The 16739-nt window shown below is 45.8% G+C and overlaps 1 protein-coding gene across 1 annotated transcript in view; it reads right to left on the bottom strand.

Annotated features, from left to right (window-relative positions):
• Positions 1-16739, bottom strand: part of LOC138667360 (oocyte zinc finger protein XlCOF6.1-like) — a 43814-nt gene that overhangs the window by 16810 nt on the left and 10265 nt on the right. The window contains exons 2-5 of the mRNA XM_069755587.1: positions 688-867; positions 482-605; positions 301-398; positions 15-102 (exon numbers count right to left, since the gene is read on the bottom strand). Coding sequence (XP_069611688.1) covers positions 15-102; positions 301-398; positions 482-605; positions 688-711 — 334 coding nt within the window. The 5' untranslated portion in view covers positions 712-867. The remainder of the gene's footprint in view (positions 1-14; positions 103-300; positions 399-481; positions 606-687; positions 868-16739) is intronic.

The raw sequence follows: 16739 nt of genomic DNA, 5'->3' as shown, positions 1-16739 counted from the left end.
TGGTCACTACTCACCTGGGTAGTCATATGTAGGAATCTCTTTACACCACTCATCCCCCCTCACATATGTCTCTGTAGTATTAATATGGGTCAGATCTTCACCCTGAAACAAATATTGTAAAAGTCACCGACAGATGGAGAAGTCACATCTATGATCAGCTCTAATCCTGCCGTCTCCACCGTTTTCATTACACAAGTATAAAACATATAATACTGGTGGATAAAACAAGACTGAGCACTAGAGCTTCACCTGCGTCTACACATCATAGGGGAGATCTCCTGACACCTTCCCTCCATCTACCTGATGATCCTGAGGAGCATTGGGATCTTCTTGGTTACAGTCCTGTGGAAGAAGAGGAAGGGGACATCTCTCTGGTGTTGTCCTCTTACTGGATAGATCTGGAGGAAACACATACAGGAAGTGAATTCATTCTTTACATACAGATAATTATAGGCCGTGTGTATTTAGTCCTGTCTATTACCTGGAGATGTGAGGGGCTGGGGAACCTCCATTATGGCGTTCTTGCGCAGATCTCTGTGTCCTTCTAAATACTCCCACTTCTCCATGGAGAAATAGACGGCGACATCCTGACACCTTATAGGAACCTGACACATACAATGATACCGTCATCCCCCTATCCCTTCTTAGTGTTACTGTATAATGTCCCAGCATTCCCAGCAGTGTCACCTCTCCAGTCAGCAGCTCAATCATCTTGTAGATGAGTTCTATGATCTTCTAGTCATTGATGTCCTCATGGATCAGGGGGTGAGGTGGAGGCCCCGTGATTGGGCTCAGGGGTCTTCCCCATCCCTCAGACACAGGGTCCTGACAGCGATCACTAGAGGTCTTTTTCACCACTGTGTAATCCTGGTAATGGAGAGACACATTAATAAATCTCACTACAGACATTTCCAGAGTCCTCACCTCTCCAGTTCTGTCCATCTGTTATTCCCATAGATAAGAATGATGTAATGTGACGTCTAGAGTTGAGCGACCTTGACCTTTTTAGAGTCGAGCCGGGTTTCGCGAAACCCAACTATCTCAAAAGTCGAGTCGAGTGGAATCGGCCGATTATCGCGAAAAGTCAGGGATCGACCGAAACACGAAACCCAATGCAAGTCAATGGGGGAGCATAGTCGGCAGTGAGTAGAGGCCAGGAAAACATGTACAGAGCCCATTGTATTAGGAAAAACATCCATTCTTGCTACTGAAGCTTGTCAATCGTAATTTAGCTTATAATAATTGTAAGGCATTTGAAATTGGAGGTCATTTGGCTAAAGTTGTGGGGGGTAGGGCTGGTTCAAGTAATTAGTGGGCCCAGGACATCTGGACCACGTCACGGCAGTGGAGCAGGGAGAGGTAAGTATTTCAACTTTGCAAGTGCTGTGATCCTGAGCAAGCAGGGGGGGCCCACTCGTTGGCATTGGCACTGGCACAGGGCCCCTCAAAGTACAGCGGTGTGTTTGCACGGCGGGGGCGCCTCCCACCGGCAGCAACACTTTTGCGTACTATGAGGGGCCCTGTGCCAGTGACGTCGCCAACGAGTATTCCTCCCCCCACCTGATGAATGAACCTGCACCTTCATCTGCACCTTCCTCTTTGTCCCCGTGTAAGGTGGTATGGTATGCGGGAAGGGGGACCTGAATTTTAGCAGGGTCACAATCTTGCAGTGTAGCGTGCATGGGAAATGTTGCGTTATGGGTCAATGTACCAGCAGACTCATCTATCACTGGCTGGGCAATGGGCAGGATGAGGGGGAAACAGATATGGGCCCAAAGAATAATGCCCATTCTGCTAAATACAGTTCAAAATTGGTAACAGGACTAACCAGGGGGCATTGTTTTGTTCAGTGGAGGACAACTGGAATGAGAGGCTGACACAGAGAGTAGGCCCAAATCAGTAAGTATTCTAAATGCAGTTCAAAATTGGCAACAGTAGTAAACCGGCGGCACAGCTTTGTTCACTGTAGGAGAACAGCAAGGAGCGGCAGACACAGATAGAAGGCCCCAACCCAACTAGTAGGCCTAATGCAGTGTGGTTTTCAACAACTACTTCAGAAGAGCCAGAAGATCGAAGCAATGGAGACGAAACCTGGGGAACACCTTGGAGTTGAACACACCGTCTCTACACCCCATACCCAATTTGTAGGCCTAATGCAGTGTAGTTTTCAACAACTACTAAACGAGAGTCGGAAGATCGAAGCAATGAAGAGGAAACCTGGGGAACACCTTGGAGTGGAACACACCATCTCTACACCCCATACCCAATTTGTAGGCCTAATGCAGTGTTGTTTCAACAACTACTAAACACGAGCATGAAGATTGAAGCAATGGAGAGGAAACCTGGAGAACACCTTGGAGCGGCAGACACCGTTAGTAGGCCCTACCGAAGTAGTAGCCCCAATGCAGTTTTCCAATTCCTAGAGGCTGAAAACCAGACTATTGACGCTCAGCTTTTTTCAAAGGAGGACAGCTGTATTGAGTGGCGCAGACAGACACAGTTATTAGGCCTTAAACCAAAAATGTGGCTCAATGCAGTTTAAAAAAGGTTACAGGGGTACACAGGCAGCATTGGTCTGGTCAGTGGAGGACTATTTCAATTATGGACCGTAGACAGACTTTGCACGCCTACTATTAAAAAAAGGATGCTCTATGCAATTAAAAATAGGTTCCAGGGGTACACGGGCAGCAGTGGTGTGATCAGTGGAGTAGTATTGGAAGGAGGGACCACAAACAGGCGTAGTAGGCCTAACATAACAAAATTTGGCTGTAGGCACTTTAAAATTGGTTCCAGGGATACACGGGCAGCAGTGGTCTGGTCAGTGGAGGACTAGTGGAAGGAGGGACCGCAGACAGGCTTCGAAGGCCTAACATAATAAAATTGGGCTGTAGGCACTTTATAATTGGTTCCAGGGGTACACGGGCAGCAGTGATCTGGTCAGTGTAGGACAAGTGTAAGGAGGGACCGCAGACAGGCTTCGAAGGCCTAACATAATAAAATTGGGCTGTAGCCACTTTATAATTGGTTCCAGGGGTACACGGGCAGCAGTGGTGTGGTCAGTGGAGGCCTAGTGGAAGGAGGGACCGCAGACAGGCTTCGAAGGCCTAACATAATAAAATTGGGCTGTAGGCACTTTATAATCGGTTCCAGGTTTACACGGGCAGCAGTGGTCTGGTCAGTGGAGGACAAGTGTAAGGAGGGACCGCAGACAGGCTTCGAAGGCCTAACATAATAAAATTGGGCTGTAGGCACTTTATAATTGGTTCCAGGGGTACACGGGCAGCAGTGGTCTGGTCAGTGGAGGCCTAGTGGAAGGAGGGACCGCAGACAGGCTTCGAAGGCCTAACATAATTAAATTGGGCTGTAGGCACTTTAAAATTGGTTCCAGGGATACACGGGCAGCAGTGGTCTGGTCAGTGGAGGCCTAATGGAAGGAGGAACCGCAGACAGGCTTCGAAGGCCTAACATAAAAAAATTGGGCTGTAGGCACTTTATAATTGGTTCCAGGGGTACACGGGCAGCAGTGGTCTGGTCAGTGGAGGACAAGTGTAAGGAGGGACCGCAGACAGGCGTAGTAGGCCAAATATAATAAATTTTGGCTGTAGACACTTGGAATTCTCTTGCAGGGGTACCCAGGCAGCATTGGTGTTGTCAGCCGAGGCCGATTGTAATGAGTGTCTGCCAGTTAGTAGTCCCAAACAATAAATACATGTTAATGTCTCGCATTACAACAAAACGAAAACACAAAAGGGTGCAATCATTAGGTACAGGGGTGGGCTCCTCTGCCTCTTTTCAGACCTAGTAATTTGGCGGAAAGTATTTACTTGGGTAAATATAGGACACTGCCCCTGACTATGTTAAGTACCATCATACATGTCAACACAATGGTATTGTCAGTGGCAGGAATTTAAGGATGTCAGCGCATAGACTAAACATTGGTGGAACTGTGAGAGATAATTGTGCAAGTGGTAGAGCAATGTTTGAGCTGGGGGTGGGGGAACTCTCTTGTGGCCGGCGGTACAGGCCCAGGGCCCCTCATGTTACAACAGTGTGTCTGACGTTGGGTGCGCACCACCACCGCCAGAGACACTTAATTGTACTATGAGGGACCCAGTGGCAGTGCCGTCGACCAAAAGCGGGCACACCCACCTCTTCAGACAAACAGCACTCTCACGGGTGCTTGCGCCAAGTGGCGATACCACGGCCCCGTGTGGGGAGTTTGGCCATTTAGGGAGGTGTTAACATGTCGTATGCTGGACAATCAGCTGCTGCAAATTACGACATTGGAAAAGTCATTCAGAGTAGTCCACAGGCAAGACCTTTCCATAGGAAAGCTAGGTGTCGGCCGGGCAAGGTGGGGCAGAAGAATTCGAAGTCCAGTTGTGGTTCATTTTAATGAAGGTTAGATCATCAACATTTTGGGTAGCCAGACGAGTCCTTTTTTCGGTTAATATTGAACCTGCAGCACTGAATACTCTTTCTGATAGGACACTAGCTGCCGGGCAAGCAAGCTCCTGCAATGCATATTCTGCCAATTCTGGCCAGGTGTCTAATTTGGATGCCCAGTAATCAAATGGGAATGACGGTTGAGGGAGAACATCGATAAGGGATGAAAAATAGTTAGTAACCATACTGGACAAATGTTGTCTCCTGTCACTTTGAATTGATGCAGCAGTACCTGTCCTGTCTGAGGTCATAGCAAAATCACTCCACAACCTGGTCAGAAAACCCCTCTGTCCAAAGCCACTTCTGATTTCTGCACCTCTAACACTTCTGGTCTGCTACCTCCTGCAGCTCGTGTGAGAACGATCATGGGCGCTGTGTGCTGGGAATGCCTGAAGCAAACGGTCAACAAGAGTTGATTGTTTGGTTGCTAATATTAGTTCCAAGTTCTCATGTGGCATAATATTTTGCAATTTGCCTTTATAGCGAGGATCAAGGAGGCAGGCCAACCAGTAATCGTCATCGTTCATCATTTTAGTAATGCGTGTGTCCCTTTTGAGGATACGTAAGGCATAATCCTCCATGTGGGCCAAAGTTCCAGTTGTCAAATCTGCGGTTGTGCTTGGTTGAGGGGCAGTTTCAGGCAAATCTACGTCACTTGTGTCCCTCAAAAAACCAGAACCCAGCCTTGCCACGCCACCAATTTCCAGTGGCCCTGGAAAAGCTTCCTCATTAAAAATATACTCATCCCCATCATCCTCCTCGTCCTCCTCCTCCTGTTCGCCCGCTACCTCGTCCTGTACACTGCCCTGACCAGACAATGGCTGACTGTCATCAAGGCTTTCCTCTTCCTCTGCTGCAGACGCCTGATCTTTTATGTGCGGCAAACTTTGCATCAGCAGACGCATTAGGGGGATGCTCATGCTTATTATGGCATTGTCTGCACTAACCAGCCGTGTGCATTCCTCAAAACACTGAAGGACTTGATACATGTCTTGTATCTTCGACCACTGCACACCTGACAACTCCATGTCTGCCATCCTACTGCCTGCCCGTGTATGTGTATCCTCCCACAAAAACATAACAGCCCGCCTCTGTTCGCACAGTCTCTGAAGCATGTGCAGTGTTGAGTTCCACCTTGTTGCAACGTCTATGATTAGGTGATGCTGGGGAAGGTTCAAAGACCGCTGATAGGTCTGCATACGGCTGGAGCGTACGGGCGAACGGCGGATATGTGAGCAAAGTCCGCGCACTTTGAGGAGCAGGTCGGAGAACCACGGATAACTTTTCAGGAAGCACTGCACCACCAGGTTTAAGGTGTGAGCCAGGCAAGGAATGTGTTTCAGTTGGGAAAGGGAGATGGCAGCTATGAAATTCCTTCCGTTATCACTCACTACCTTGCCTGCCTCAAGATCTACAGTGCCCAGCCACGACTGCGTTTCTTTCTGCAAGAACTCGGACAGAACTTCCGCGGTGTGTCTGTTGTCGCCCAAACACTTCATAGCCAATACAGCCTGCTGACGCTTGCCAGTAGCTGCCCCATAATGGGACAACTGGTGTGCAACAGTGGCAGCTGCCGATGGAGTGGTTGGGCGACTGCGGTCTGTGGACGAGCTCTCGCTTCTGCAGGAGGACGAGGAGGAGGAGGGGGTGCGAACGCCTACAGCCAACTGTTCCTAGACTGTGGGCTAGGCACAACTGTCCCGAAATTGATGTCCCCTGTGGACCCTGCATCCACCACATTCACCCAGTGTGCCGTGATGGACACGTAACGTCCCTGGCCATGCCTACTGGTCCATGCATCTGTTGTCAGGTGCACCTTTGTACTCACAGATTGCCTGAGTGCATGGACGATGCGCTCTTTAACATGCTGGTGGAGGGCTGGGATGGCTTTTCTCGAAAAGAAGTGTCGACTGGGTAGCTCGTAGCGTGGTTCAGCGTACTCCATCAGGGCTTTGAAAGCTTCGCTTTCAACTAACCGGTAGGGCATCATCTCTAACGAGGTTAGTCTAGCTATGTGGGCGTTCAAACCCTGTGTACGCGGATGCGAGGATAAGTACTTCCTTTTTCTAACCAGAGTCTCATGTAGGGTGAGCTGGACTGGAGAGCTGGAGATCGTGGAACTAGCGGGTGTTCCGGTGGACATGGCAGACTGAGAGACGGTTGGAGACGGTATTGTTTCCACCTGTGCCCTAGATGCAGTGTTTCCTACTACGAAACTGGTGATTCCCTGACCCTGACTGCTTTGGGCTGGCAAAGAAACCTGCACAGATACTGCAGGTGGTGCGGAAAATGGTGGCCTTACAGTGACGGAAGGGATGTAGCGTTGCTGACTAGCTTCATTGGCCGAGGGTGCTAAAACCTTAAGGGACGTTTGGTAGTTAGTCCAGGCTTGCAAATGCATGGTGGTTAAATGTCTATGCATGCAACTTGTATTGAGACTTTTCAGATTCTGACCTCTGCTTAAGGTAGTTGAACATTTTTGACAGATGACTTTGCGCTGATCAATTGGATGTTGTTTAAAAAAACTGCACTCTTTCGAGCATCGGATCCCTTTTCAGGCATTGCAGACTGAGCTTTAACCGGATGGCCACGCTGTCCTCCAACATGTTTTGGCTTTGCCATGCGTTTTGTCCAATCTACGGGCCCGGCAGATGGAACCTGTTGCGATGTTGATGCCTGCTGCGGCCCCTCCTCCTCCGCTTCAGAACTACTGCCGCCTGCACCCTGTTCCCCCAATGGCTTCCAATCGGGGTCAACAACTGGGTCATCTATAACCTCCTCTTCTAGCTCGTGTGCAACTTCGTCTGTGTCACCGTGTAAGTCGGTGGTATAGCGTTCGTGACGGGGCAACATAGTCTCATCAGGGTCTGATTATGGATCAGTACCCTGCGAGGGCAATGTTGTGGTCTGAGTCAAAGGACCAGCATAGTAGTCTGGCTGTGGCTGTGCATCAGTGCACTCCATGTCAGATTCAACTTGTAATGGGCATGGCCTGTTAACCCTGCTGTTCTGTTCGGTCTGGGGAGACCTATTTTGAACTTTGGTATTTTTTGGGGTGTTCAAGATGCGGTTCTGAAACTTGTGGTTGATTGACTTAAATGAGGATGGGTCGGTCGGCCACGGGTTTCAGAGCCGCATCTTGAATATTTTAAAGAATATTGAAGTTCAAGGTCGGTCATTTTTGACCGAACAGAACAGCAGGGTTAACTGTTTCACTTTCTAAGCCAGGGACGGTATGTGTAAAGAGCTCCATGGAGTAACCCGTTGTGTCGCCTGCTGCATCCTTCTCTGTTGTTGTTTTTGTTGAAGAGGACAAGGAAGCGACTTGTCTCTGACCGTGAACATCCACTAACGACGCGCAGCTTTTACATTTACCAGTTTCAAAAGAGGAGGCAAAAGAGCTAGAGGCTGAGTCAGCAAGGTAGGCCAAAACTTGCTCTTGCTGCTCCGGCTTTAAAAGGGGTTTTTCTACTCCCAGAAAAGGGAGCGTTCGAGGCCTTGTGTAGCCAGACGACGAACCTGGCTCCACAGCTCCAGTATTTAGAAACCAAATTAAAAAAAAAAGATTTTTTCAGGGAGAATTTAGAAACCAAATAAAAAAAATAGAAAATAGGCTTTCTATGGCCCACTATTTGAGAGAGAGAGATGGCACACCCAGGAGTCAGGACTGGCACACAAGCCGAAAGGCCAATATTAATCTTCCACTGTTTTTTTTTATTTTTTTAAGGGAGAATTTAGAAACCAAACAAAAAAAAATTGATTTTTTCAGGGAGAATTTAGAAACCAAATAAAAAAAAAAATTGGCTTTCTATGGCCCACTATTTGAGAGAGAGAGATGGCACACCCAGGAGTCAGGACTGGCACACAAGCAGAAAGGCCAATATTAATCTCCCACTGTTTTTTTTATTTTTTCAGGGAGAATTTAGAAACCACATTTTTAAAATAAAAAAATAAATAGGCTTTCTATGGCCCACAATTTGAGAGAGATGGCACACCCAGGAGTCAGAACTGGCACACAAGCAGAAAGGCCAATATTAATCTCCCACTGTTTTTTTTTTGTGATTTTAAAATGGAGAATTTAGAAACCAAATAAAAAAAAAATAGGCTTTCTATGGCCCACTATTTGAGAGAGAGAGATGGCACACCAAGGAGTCAGGACTGGCACACAAGCAGAAAGGCCAATATTAATCTCCCACTTTTTTTTTTGATTTTAAAAGGGAGAATTTAGAAACCAAATAAAAAAAATTGATTTTTTCAGGGAGAATTTAGAAACCAAATAAAAAAAAAATTGGCTTTCTATGGCCCACTATTTGAGAGAGAGAGATGGCACACCCAGGAGTCAGGACTGGCACACAAGCAGAAAGGCCAATATTAATCTCCCACGGTTTTTTGTTATTTTTTCATGGAGAATTTAGAAACCAAATTTAAAAAAAAATAAATAAATAGGCTTTCTATGGCCCACTATTTGAGAGAGAGAGATGGCACACTCAGGACTGGCACACAAGCCCAAAGGCCAATATTAATCTCCCACTGTTTTTTTTATTATTTCAGGGAGAATTTAGAAACCAAATAAAAAAAATAGGCTTTCTATGGCCCACTATTTGAGAGAGAGAGATGGCACACCCAGGAGTCAGGACTGGCACACAAGCAGAAAGGCCAATATTAATCTCCCACGGATTTTGGTTATTTTTTCAGGGAGAATTTAGAAACCAAATTAAAAAAAAAATTAATAAATAGGCTTTCTATGGCCCACTATTTGAGAGAGAGGTGGCACACCCAGGACTGGCACACAAGCCCAAAGGCCAATATTAATCTCCCACTGGTTTTTTTTTTTCAGGGAGAATTTATAAACCCCCCCCCCAAAAAAAAAAAACAGAAAAAAAAGGCTTTCTATGGCCCACTATGTGAGAGAGATGGCACACACAGGGATGGCACTCTAGCAGAAATGCCAATCTTAATCTCCCACAACTTATTTTTTTAGGGAGAATTAAAAAAAAAAAAAAAAGGGACTGTCCTACAATTACTATCTCCCTGCAGTAATTTCAGCCAGGTATGGCAGGCAGCAATAAGGAGTGGACTGATGCACAAATTAAATAAAAAGTGTGGACAAACAAAAAAGATAGCTGTCCAGAAAGGAAGGAACAAGAGGATTTGTGCTTTGATAAAAGCAGTTGGTTTGCACAGCGGCGTACACACAGCAATGCAGCTATCAGGGAGCCTTCTAGGGCAGCCCAATGAGCTACAGCGCTGAGGAAAAAAAATGTAGCTTCCACTGTCCCTGCAAACAAAAGGTGGTGTTGGACAGCGGAAATCGCTACAGCACAAGCGGTTTGGTGGTTAATGGACCCTGCCTAACGCTATCCCTGCTTCTGACGAAGCGGCAGCAACCTCTCCCTAGGCTCAGATCAGCAGCAGTAAGATGGCGGTCGGCGGGAACGCCTCTTTATAGCCCCTGTGACGCCGCAGACAGCAAGCCAATCACTGCAATGCCCTTCTCTAAGATGGTGGGGACCAGGACCTATGTCATCACGCTGCCCACACTCTGCGTTCACCTTCATTGGCTGAGAAATGGCGCTTTTAGGGTCATTGAAACGCGACTTTGGCGCGAAAGTCGCGTACCGCATGGCCGACCCCACACAGGGGTCGGGTCGGGTTTCATGAAACCCGACTTTGCCAAAAGTTGGCGACTTTTGAAAATGAACGATCCGTTTCGCTCAACCCTAGTGACGTCATCAGAATCTCTCACCTCTCCAGTAAGCCGGAAGAGGATCTCTAGGGTGAGGTGTAATATCCTCTCCGCCATCTTGTCTCTGTCCATATCCATCTTTGATGGGTAATTCAGGACAATGTTCTTTTGTAGAAGATCTTCACTGAGAGGATCCGATATTGTAGAGACCTGAATGAGAAGATGAGCCGATATAACATCATAAGAATCCTGTAATAATACAATTACTGGAGATAATAAGGGAAACATATGGGGAGATTTATTATTTTACAGTATTTAGTTTCCTTCTTTACATCTACTAATAAATCCTATATATTTAGGCCACAGACAACAAGCAGTTTCCTCCTCGGAGTCGGCAGCTGAATACGTTTCTCATAGACTCATCTTCCATAACGCTAATTCTCGTCTCATTTACCGACCCTGGAATCGGCATTAGCAATACTGCAGGAGATATTCATTACACGCGACATGAGAAATAACTACTTCATGGTGAGGACGACATCTTCATCTTCTACTACGGCTCTAGAGACAGATTTGGCCAGAGTCGGTCACTGACTCCATCACCACCGGCCTCTATATGAAGGTTTCCCATCTTCCCCGCACTGTAATCTTCTATCACGTTAGATCTCAGGTCTGATTCACACACAGAAGTTTGTTTATAGCCTAGGAAGCGGGTAATACCCATGGAGCTTCCCTGGCTAGTAATATCAGCTCACAACTGTATACTTAGCCTTTAGTGGCTATTAAAATGGGGGACTCCTCTAAAAAAGTGACGTAGTTTGCCGCTATATTTAAAAACCAGCAAAGGCTATGCAGACAGTTGCAGGTTGATATTAACCCCATTCTGACATGTGACATACTATCCCGTCGAGGTGGGGTGGGCCCGTATGACCACCGACGGGATAGTACGTCATAGCGATCGGCCACGCTCACGGGGGAGCGCGGCCGAGTGTCAGCTGACTATCGCAGCTGACATCCGGCACAATGTGCCAGGAGCGGTCATAGACCGCCCCCGGCACATTAAACATGATCGCAGTGTTCCAGCGGTATAGGGAAGCATCGCGCAGGGAGGGGGCTCCCTGCAGGCTTCCCTGAGACACCCGGAGCAACGTAATGTGAACCCGTTGCTGCGAGGGTCTCTTACCTCCTCCTCCCTGCAGCAGGCTCGGATCCAAGATGGCCACGGCATCCGGGTCCTGCAGGGAGGTGGCTTCACAACGCCTGCTCAGAGCAGGCTCCGGGAAGCCTCACTGCTCTGTGCATGTCAGATCGCTCATCTGACACAGTGCACAGCAAAGTGTCAGATCAGCGATCTTACACTATAACATGATGACCCTCCCCGGGGCAATGTTATAGTGTAAAAAAAAAAAATATTTACAAGTGTAAAAAAATTTAAAAATAATTCCCCCCTATATTGTTCTTATAAATACATTTATCTAAATAAAAAAACAAACAATAAAAGTACACATATTTACTATCGCCGTGTCCGTAACGACCCCACCTATAATACTGTCCCACTAGTTAACCCCTTCAGTGAATGCGGTTAAAAAAAAAAAAAAACGAGGCAAAAAACAAAGCTTTATTATCATACCGCCAAACATAAAGTGGAATGACACGCGATCAAAAAGATAGAAATAAATATCCATGGTACCACTGAAAACATCATATTGTCCCGCAAAAAAAGAGCTGCTATACAGCATCATCAGCGAAAAAATAAAAAAGTTATAGTCCTCAGAATATAAAGATGCAAAAATTATTTCTTCTATAAACTAGTTTTTATCGCATAAAAGCGCCAAAACATAAAAAAATGATATAAATGAGGTATCGCTGTAATCGTACTGACCCGAAGAATAAAACTGCTTTATCAATTTTACCAAACGCAGAACAGTATAAACGCCTCCCCCAAAAGAAATTCATGAATAGCTGGTTTTTGGTCATTCTGCCTCACAAAAATCGGAATAAAAGCAATCAAAAATAGTCACGTGCCCGAAAATGTTACCAATAAAAACGTCAATTCGTCCCGCAAAAAACAAGACCTCATATGACTCTGTGGACCAAAATATGGAAAAATTATAGCTCTCAAAATGTGGTAACGCAAAAAATATTTTTTGCAATAAAAAGCGTCTTTCAGTGTGTGACAGCTGCCAATCATAAAAATCCGCTAAAAACCAGCTATAAAAGTAAATCAAACCCCCCTTCATCACCCCCTTAGTTAGGGAAAAATTAAAAAATTTAAAAAATGTATTTATTTCCATTTTCCCATTAGGGTTAGGACTAGGGTTAGGGTTAGGGTTAGGGTTAAGGCTACAGTTACGGTTGGGGCTAAAGTTAGGGTTTGGATTACATTTACAGTTGGGAATAGGTTTGGGATTAGGGTTAGGGGTGTGTCATGGTTAGGGGTGTGGTTAGAGCTACCGTTGGGATTAGGGTTAGGGGTGTGTTTGGATTAGGGTTTCAGTTATAATTAAGGGGTTTCCACTGTTTGGGCTCATCAGGGGCTCTCCAAACGCGACATGGCGTCCGATCTCAATTCCAGCTAATTCTGCGTTGAAAAAGTAAATCAGTGCTCCTTCCCTTCCGAGCCCTCCCTTGCATCCAAACAGGGGTTTACCCCAACATATGGGGTATCAGCGTACTCAGGACAAATTGGACAACAACTTTTGGGGTCCAATTTCAACTGTTACCCTTGGAGAATACAAAACTGGGGGCTAAAAAATAATTTTTGTGGAAAAAAAAATGATTTTTTATTTTCACGGCTCTGCATTATAAACTGTAGTGAAACATTTAGCGGTTCTAAGTTCTCACAACACATCTAGATAAGTTCCATGGGGGGTCTAGTTTCCAATATGGGGTCACTTGTGGGGAGTTTCTACTGTTTAGGTACATTAGGGGTTCTGTCATGATCCCAATGGCAGGGAATCACAAAAGGACAAGCACAAACGAGCTCTAGGGTGATGGAACCTGAGCTGACCGCGACCCTAAACCTAAACACACAAATAATAATAGCCGGGGAACGTGCCTACGTTGATCCTAGACGTCTCGCACCAGCCGAAGATCTAACTTCCCCTATTAGAAGAAACACAGACCTCTCTTGCCTCCAGAGAAATACCCCACAGAAATAGCAGCCCCCCACATATAATGACGGTGAAATGAGAGGAAGGCACATACGCAGTATGAAAACAGGTTCAGCAAAATGAGGCCCACTAAAACTAGATAGCAGAGGATACAAAAGTAAACTGCACGGTCAGCAAAAAACCCTTCAAAAAACCATCCTGAAATTACTTGAACTCATGTTCCAACTCATGGAACATGAGGAGCAATTACAGCCCACTAGAGCAACCAGCAGCAAGAAACACGTATCTGCAAGCTGGACAAGACAAAAATAAAGCAAAACGAAAAACAAGAAAATCAAAACTTAGCTTGTCCTGAAGATTACTGAAGCCAAAAGCTGAGGTAACAAAACACTCTGATAACCTTGATAGCCGGCCAGGAAATGACAAGAAAGCCCGGTTAAATAGGAAACTCCCATATCCTGATAGAACAGGTGGACTGTTGTGAGTTCTGTTTTTGGGCTCCCTCTGGTGGTTACTGATGGTACTGGGTGACTTGTCTTTCCTGGGTTTCTGGGTTCCACCTGTTCCATCAGCATATGGGAGTTTCCTATTTAACCTGGCTTTGCTGGCATTTCCTCGCCGGTTATCAATGTATCCAGTGTGTCTTGTTACCTCTGCTCCCTGCTCCTAGAACCTTCTGGACAAGCTAAGTTTGGATTTTCCTGTTTTGTGTTTTGCTTAATTTGGTTTTTAGTCCAGCCTGCAGATATGAGATTCTCTGCTGCTGGTTGCTCTAGTGGGCTGAAATTGCTTTTCATGTACCATGAGTTGGCACATGAGTTCAAGTAATTTCAGGATGGGTTTTTTGAAGGGTTTTTCGCTGACCGCGCAGTTCACTTTTGTATCCTCTGCTATCTAGCTTTAGCGGGCCTCATTTTGCTGAAACTGTTTTCATACTACGTATGTGCTTTCCTCTCATTTCACCGTCATTATATGTGGGGGGCTGCTATTTGCTGTGGGGTATTTCTCTGGAGGCAAGAGAGGTCTGTGTTTCTTCTGATAGGGGAAGTTAGATCTTCGGCTGGAGCGAGACGTCTAGGATCATCGTAGGCACGTTCCCCGGCTACTTTTATTTGTGTGTTAGGTTTAGGGTCGCGGTCAGCTCAGGTTCCATCGCCCTAGAGCTTGTTTGTATCTGTGCTTGTCATTTTTGTGATCCCCTGCCATTGGGATCATGACAGTATAACCGGCCCACAAAGTGTTAATTGTATTGGCTGAAGTAGGAGGATAAGTAGTCTGAGGAAGTTTTTTTTTTTTTTTTTTTTTCTTCCCCTTTCCCTCAGAGTTTGCTGCCTAGCCTTATTGCAGCCTGGCTACTTCCTCCTCCTCTTAATCTTTGAATGGCTCTGATCTCAGCTGTTTATCATGGACGTCCAGAGTTTGGCTTCCAGCCTGAATAATCTTGCCGCTAAGGTTCAAGATATACAGGATTTTGTTGTACATGCTCCTATGTCTGAACCTAGAATTCCTGTCCCAGAGTTTTTTTCTGGAGATAGATCTCGTTTTCTGAATTTTAGGAACAATTGCAAGTTGTTTCTTTCTTTGAAATCTCGCTCCTCTGGAGACCCTGCTCAGCAAGTCAAGATAATTATATCTTTCCTGCGGGGTGACCCTCAGGATTGGGCATTTGCATTGGCACCAGGGGACCCTGCGTTGCTTAATGCGGATGCGTTTTTTCTGGCATTGGGTTTGCTCTATGAGGAACCTAACCAAGAGATTCAGGCTGAAAAAGCTTTGTTGGCCCTCTCTCAGGGGCAAGATGAAGCAGAAATTTATTGTCAAAAATTTCGGAAGTGGTCGGTACTTACTCAGTGGAATGAGTGCGCTCTGGCTGCAAAGTTTAGAGATGGCCTTTCTGAGGCCATTAAAGATGTTATGGTGGGGTTCCCTGCGCCTGCTGGTCTGAATGAGTCTATGACTATGGCTGTTCAGATTGATCGGCGTTTACGGGAGCGCAAACCTGTGCATCATTTGGCGGTGTCGTCTGAACCGTCACCTGAGATAATGCAATGTGATAGAATTCAGTCCAGAAGTGAACGGCAAAAGTATAGGCGGAAAAAAGGGTTGTGCTTTTATTGTGGTGATTCAGCTCATGTTATATCAGCATGCTCTAAACGCACAAAAAAGGTTGATAAGTCTGTTGCCATTAGTACTTTACAGTCTAAGTTAATTCTGTCTGTGACTCTGATTTGTTCATTATCATCCATTTCCGTCTATGCCTATGTGGATTCAGGCGCTGCCCTGAGTCTTATGGATTGGTCATTTGCCAATCGCTGTGGGTTTAGTCTGGAGCCTCTGGAAGTCCCTATTCCTTTGAAGGGAATTGACTCTACACCTTTGGCTATGAATAAACCTCAGTACTGGACACAAGTGACCATGCGTATGACTCCCGTTCATCAGGAGGTGATTCGCTTCCTGGTACTGTATAATTTGCATGATGTTCTAGTACTTGGTCTGCCATGGTTACAAACTCATAATCCAGTCCTTGACTGGAAATCAATGTCTGTGTTAAGCTGGGGTTGTCAGGGGGTTCATGATGATGCACCTCCGATTTCTATCGCTTCATCTACTCCTTCAGAGATTCCTGTGTTTTTCTCTGACTATCGGGATGTTTTTGAGGAGCCTAAGCTCAGTTCGCTTCCTCCTCACAGGGATTGCGATTGTGCTATAAATTTAATTCCAGGCAGTAAATTTCCTAAAGGTCGTTTGTTCAATCTGTCAGTGCCAGAGCATACTGCTATGCGGGATTATGTTAAGGAGTCCTTGGAAAAGGGACATATCCGTCCATCTTTGTCCCCTTTGGGAGCAGGTTTTTTTTCGTGGCCAAAAAAGATGGTTCCTTGAGGCCTTGTATAGATTATCGTCTTTTGAATAAGATTACCGTAAAATATCAGTATCCTTTGCCATTGTTGACTGATTTGTTTGCTCGCATTAAGGGGGCTAAATGGTTCACTAAGATTGATCTTCGGGGTGCGTATAATCTTATACGAATAAAGCAAGGTGATGAGTGGAAAACCGCATTTAATACGCCTGAGGGCCATTTTGAGTATTTGGTAATGCCTTTTGGACTTTCTAATGCTCCTTCAGTCTTCCAGTCCTTTATGCACGATATTTTCCGTGAATATCTGGATAAATTTATGATTGTGTATTTGGATGATATTTTGGTTTTTTCTGATGACTGGGAGTCTCATGTTCAGCAGGTCAGGAAGGTGTTTCAGGTCCTGCGGGCCAATTCCTTGTTTGTAAAAGGCTCAAAGTGTCTCTTTGGAGTCCAGAAGATTTCTTTCTTGGGGTATATTTTTTCCCCTTCTACTATTGAGATGGATCCCGTCAAGGTTCAGGCTATTTGTGACTGGACGCAGCCTACATCTCTTAAGAGTCTACAGAAGTTCTTGGGTTTTGCTAATTTCTATCGTCGTTTTATAACTAATTTTTCTAGTGTTGTTAAGCCTTTG

Source organism: Ranitomeya imitator, chromosome 2, assembly GCF_032444005.1.
Source record: "Ranitomeya imitator isolate aRanImi1 chromosome 2, aRanImi1.pri, whole genome shotgun sequence".
Lineage (NCBI taxonomy): Eukaryota > Metazoa > Chordata > Amphibia > Anura > Dendrobatidae > Ranitomeya > Ranitomeya imitator.
This window is presented reverse-complemented; position numbering and strand designations above follow the sequence as displayed.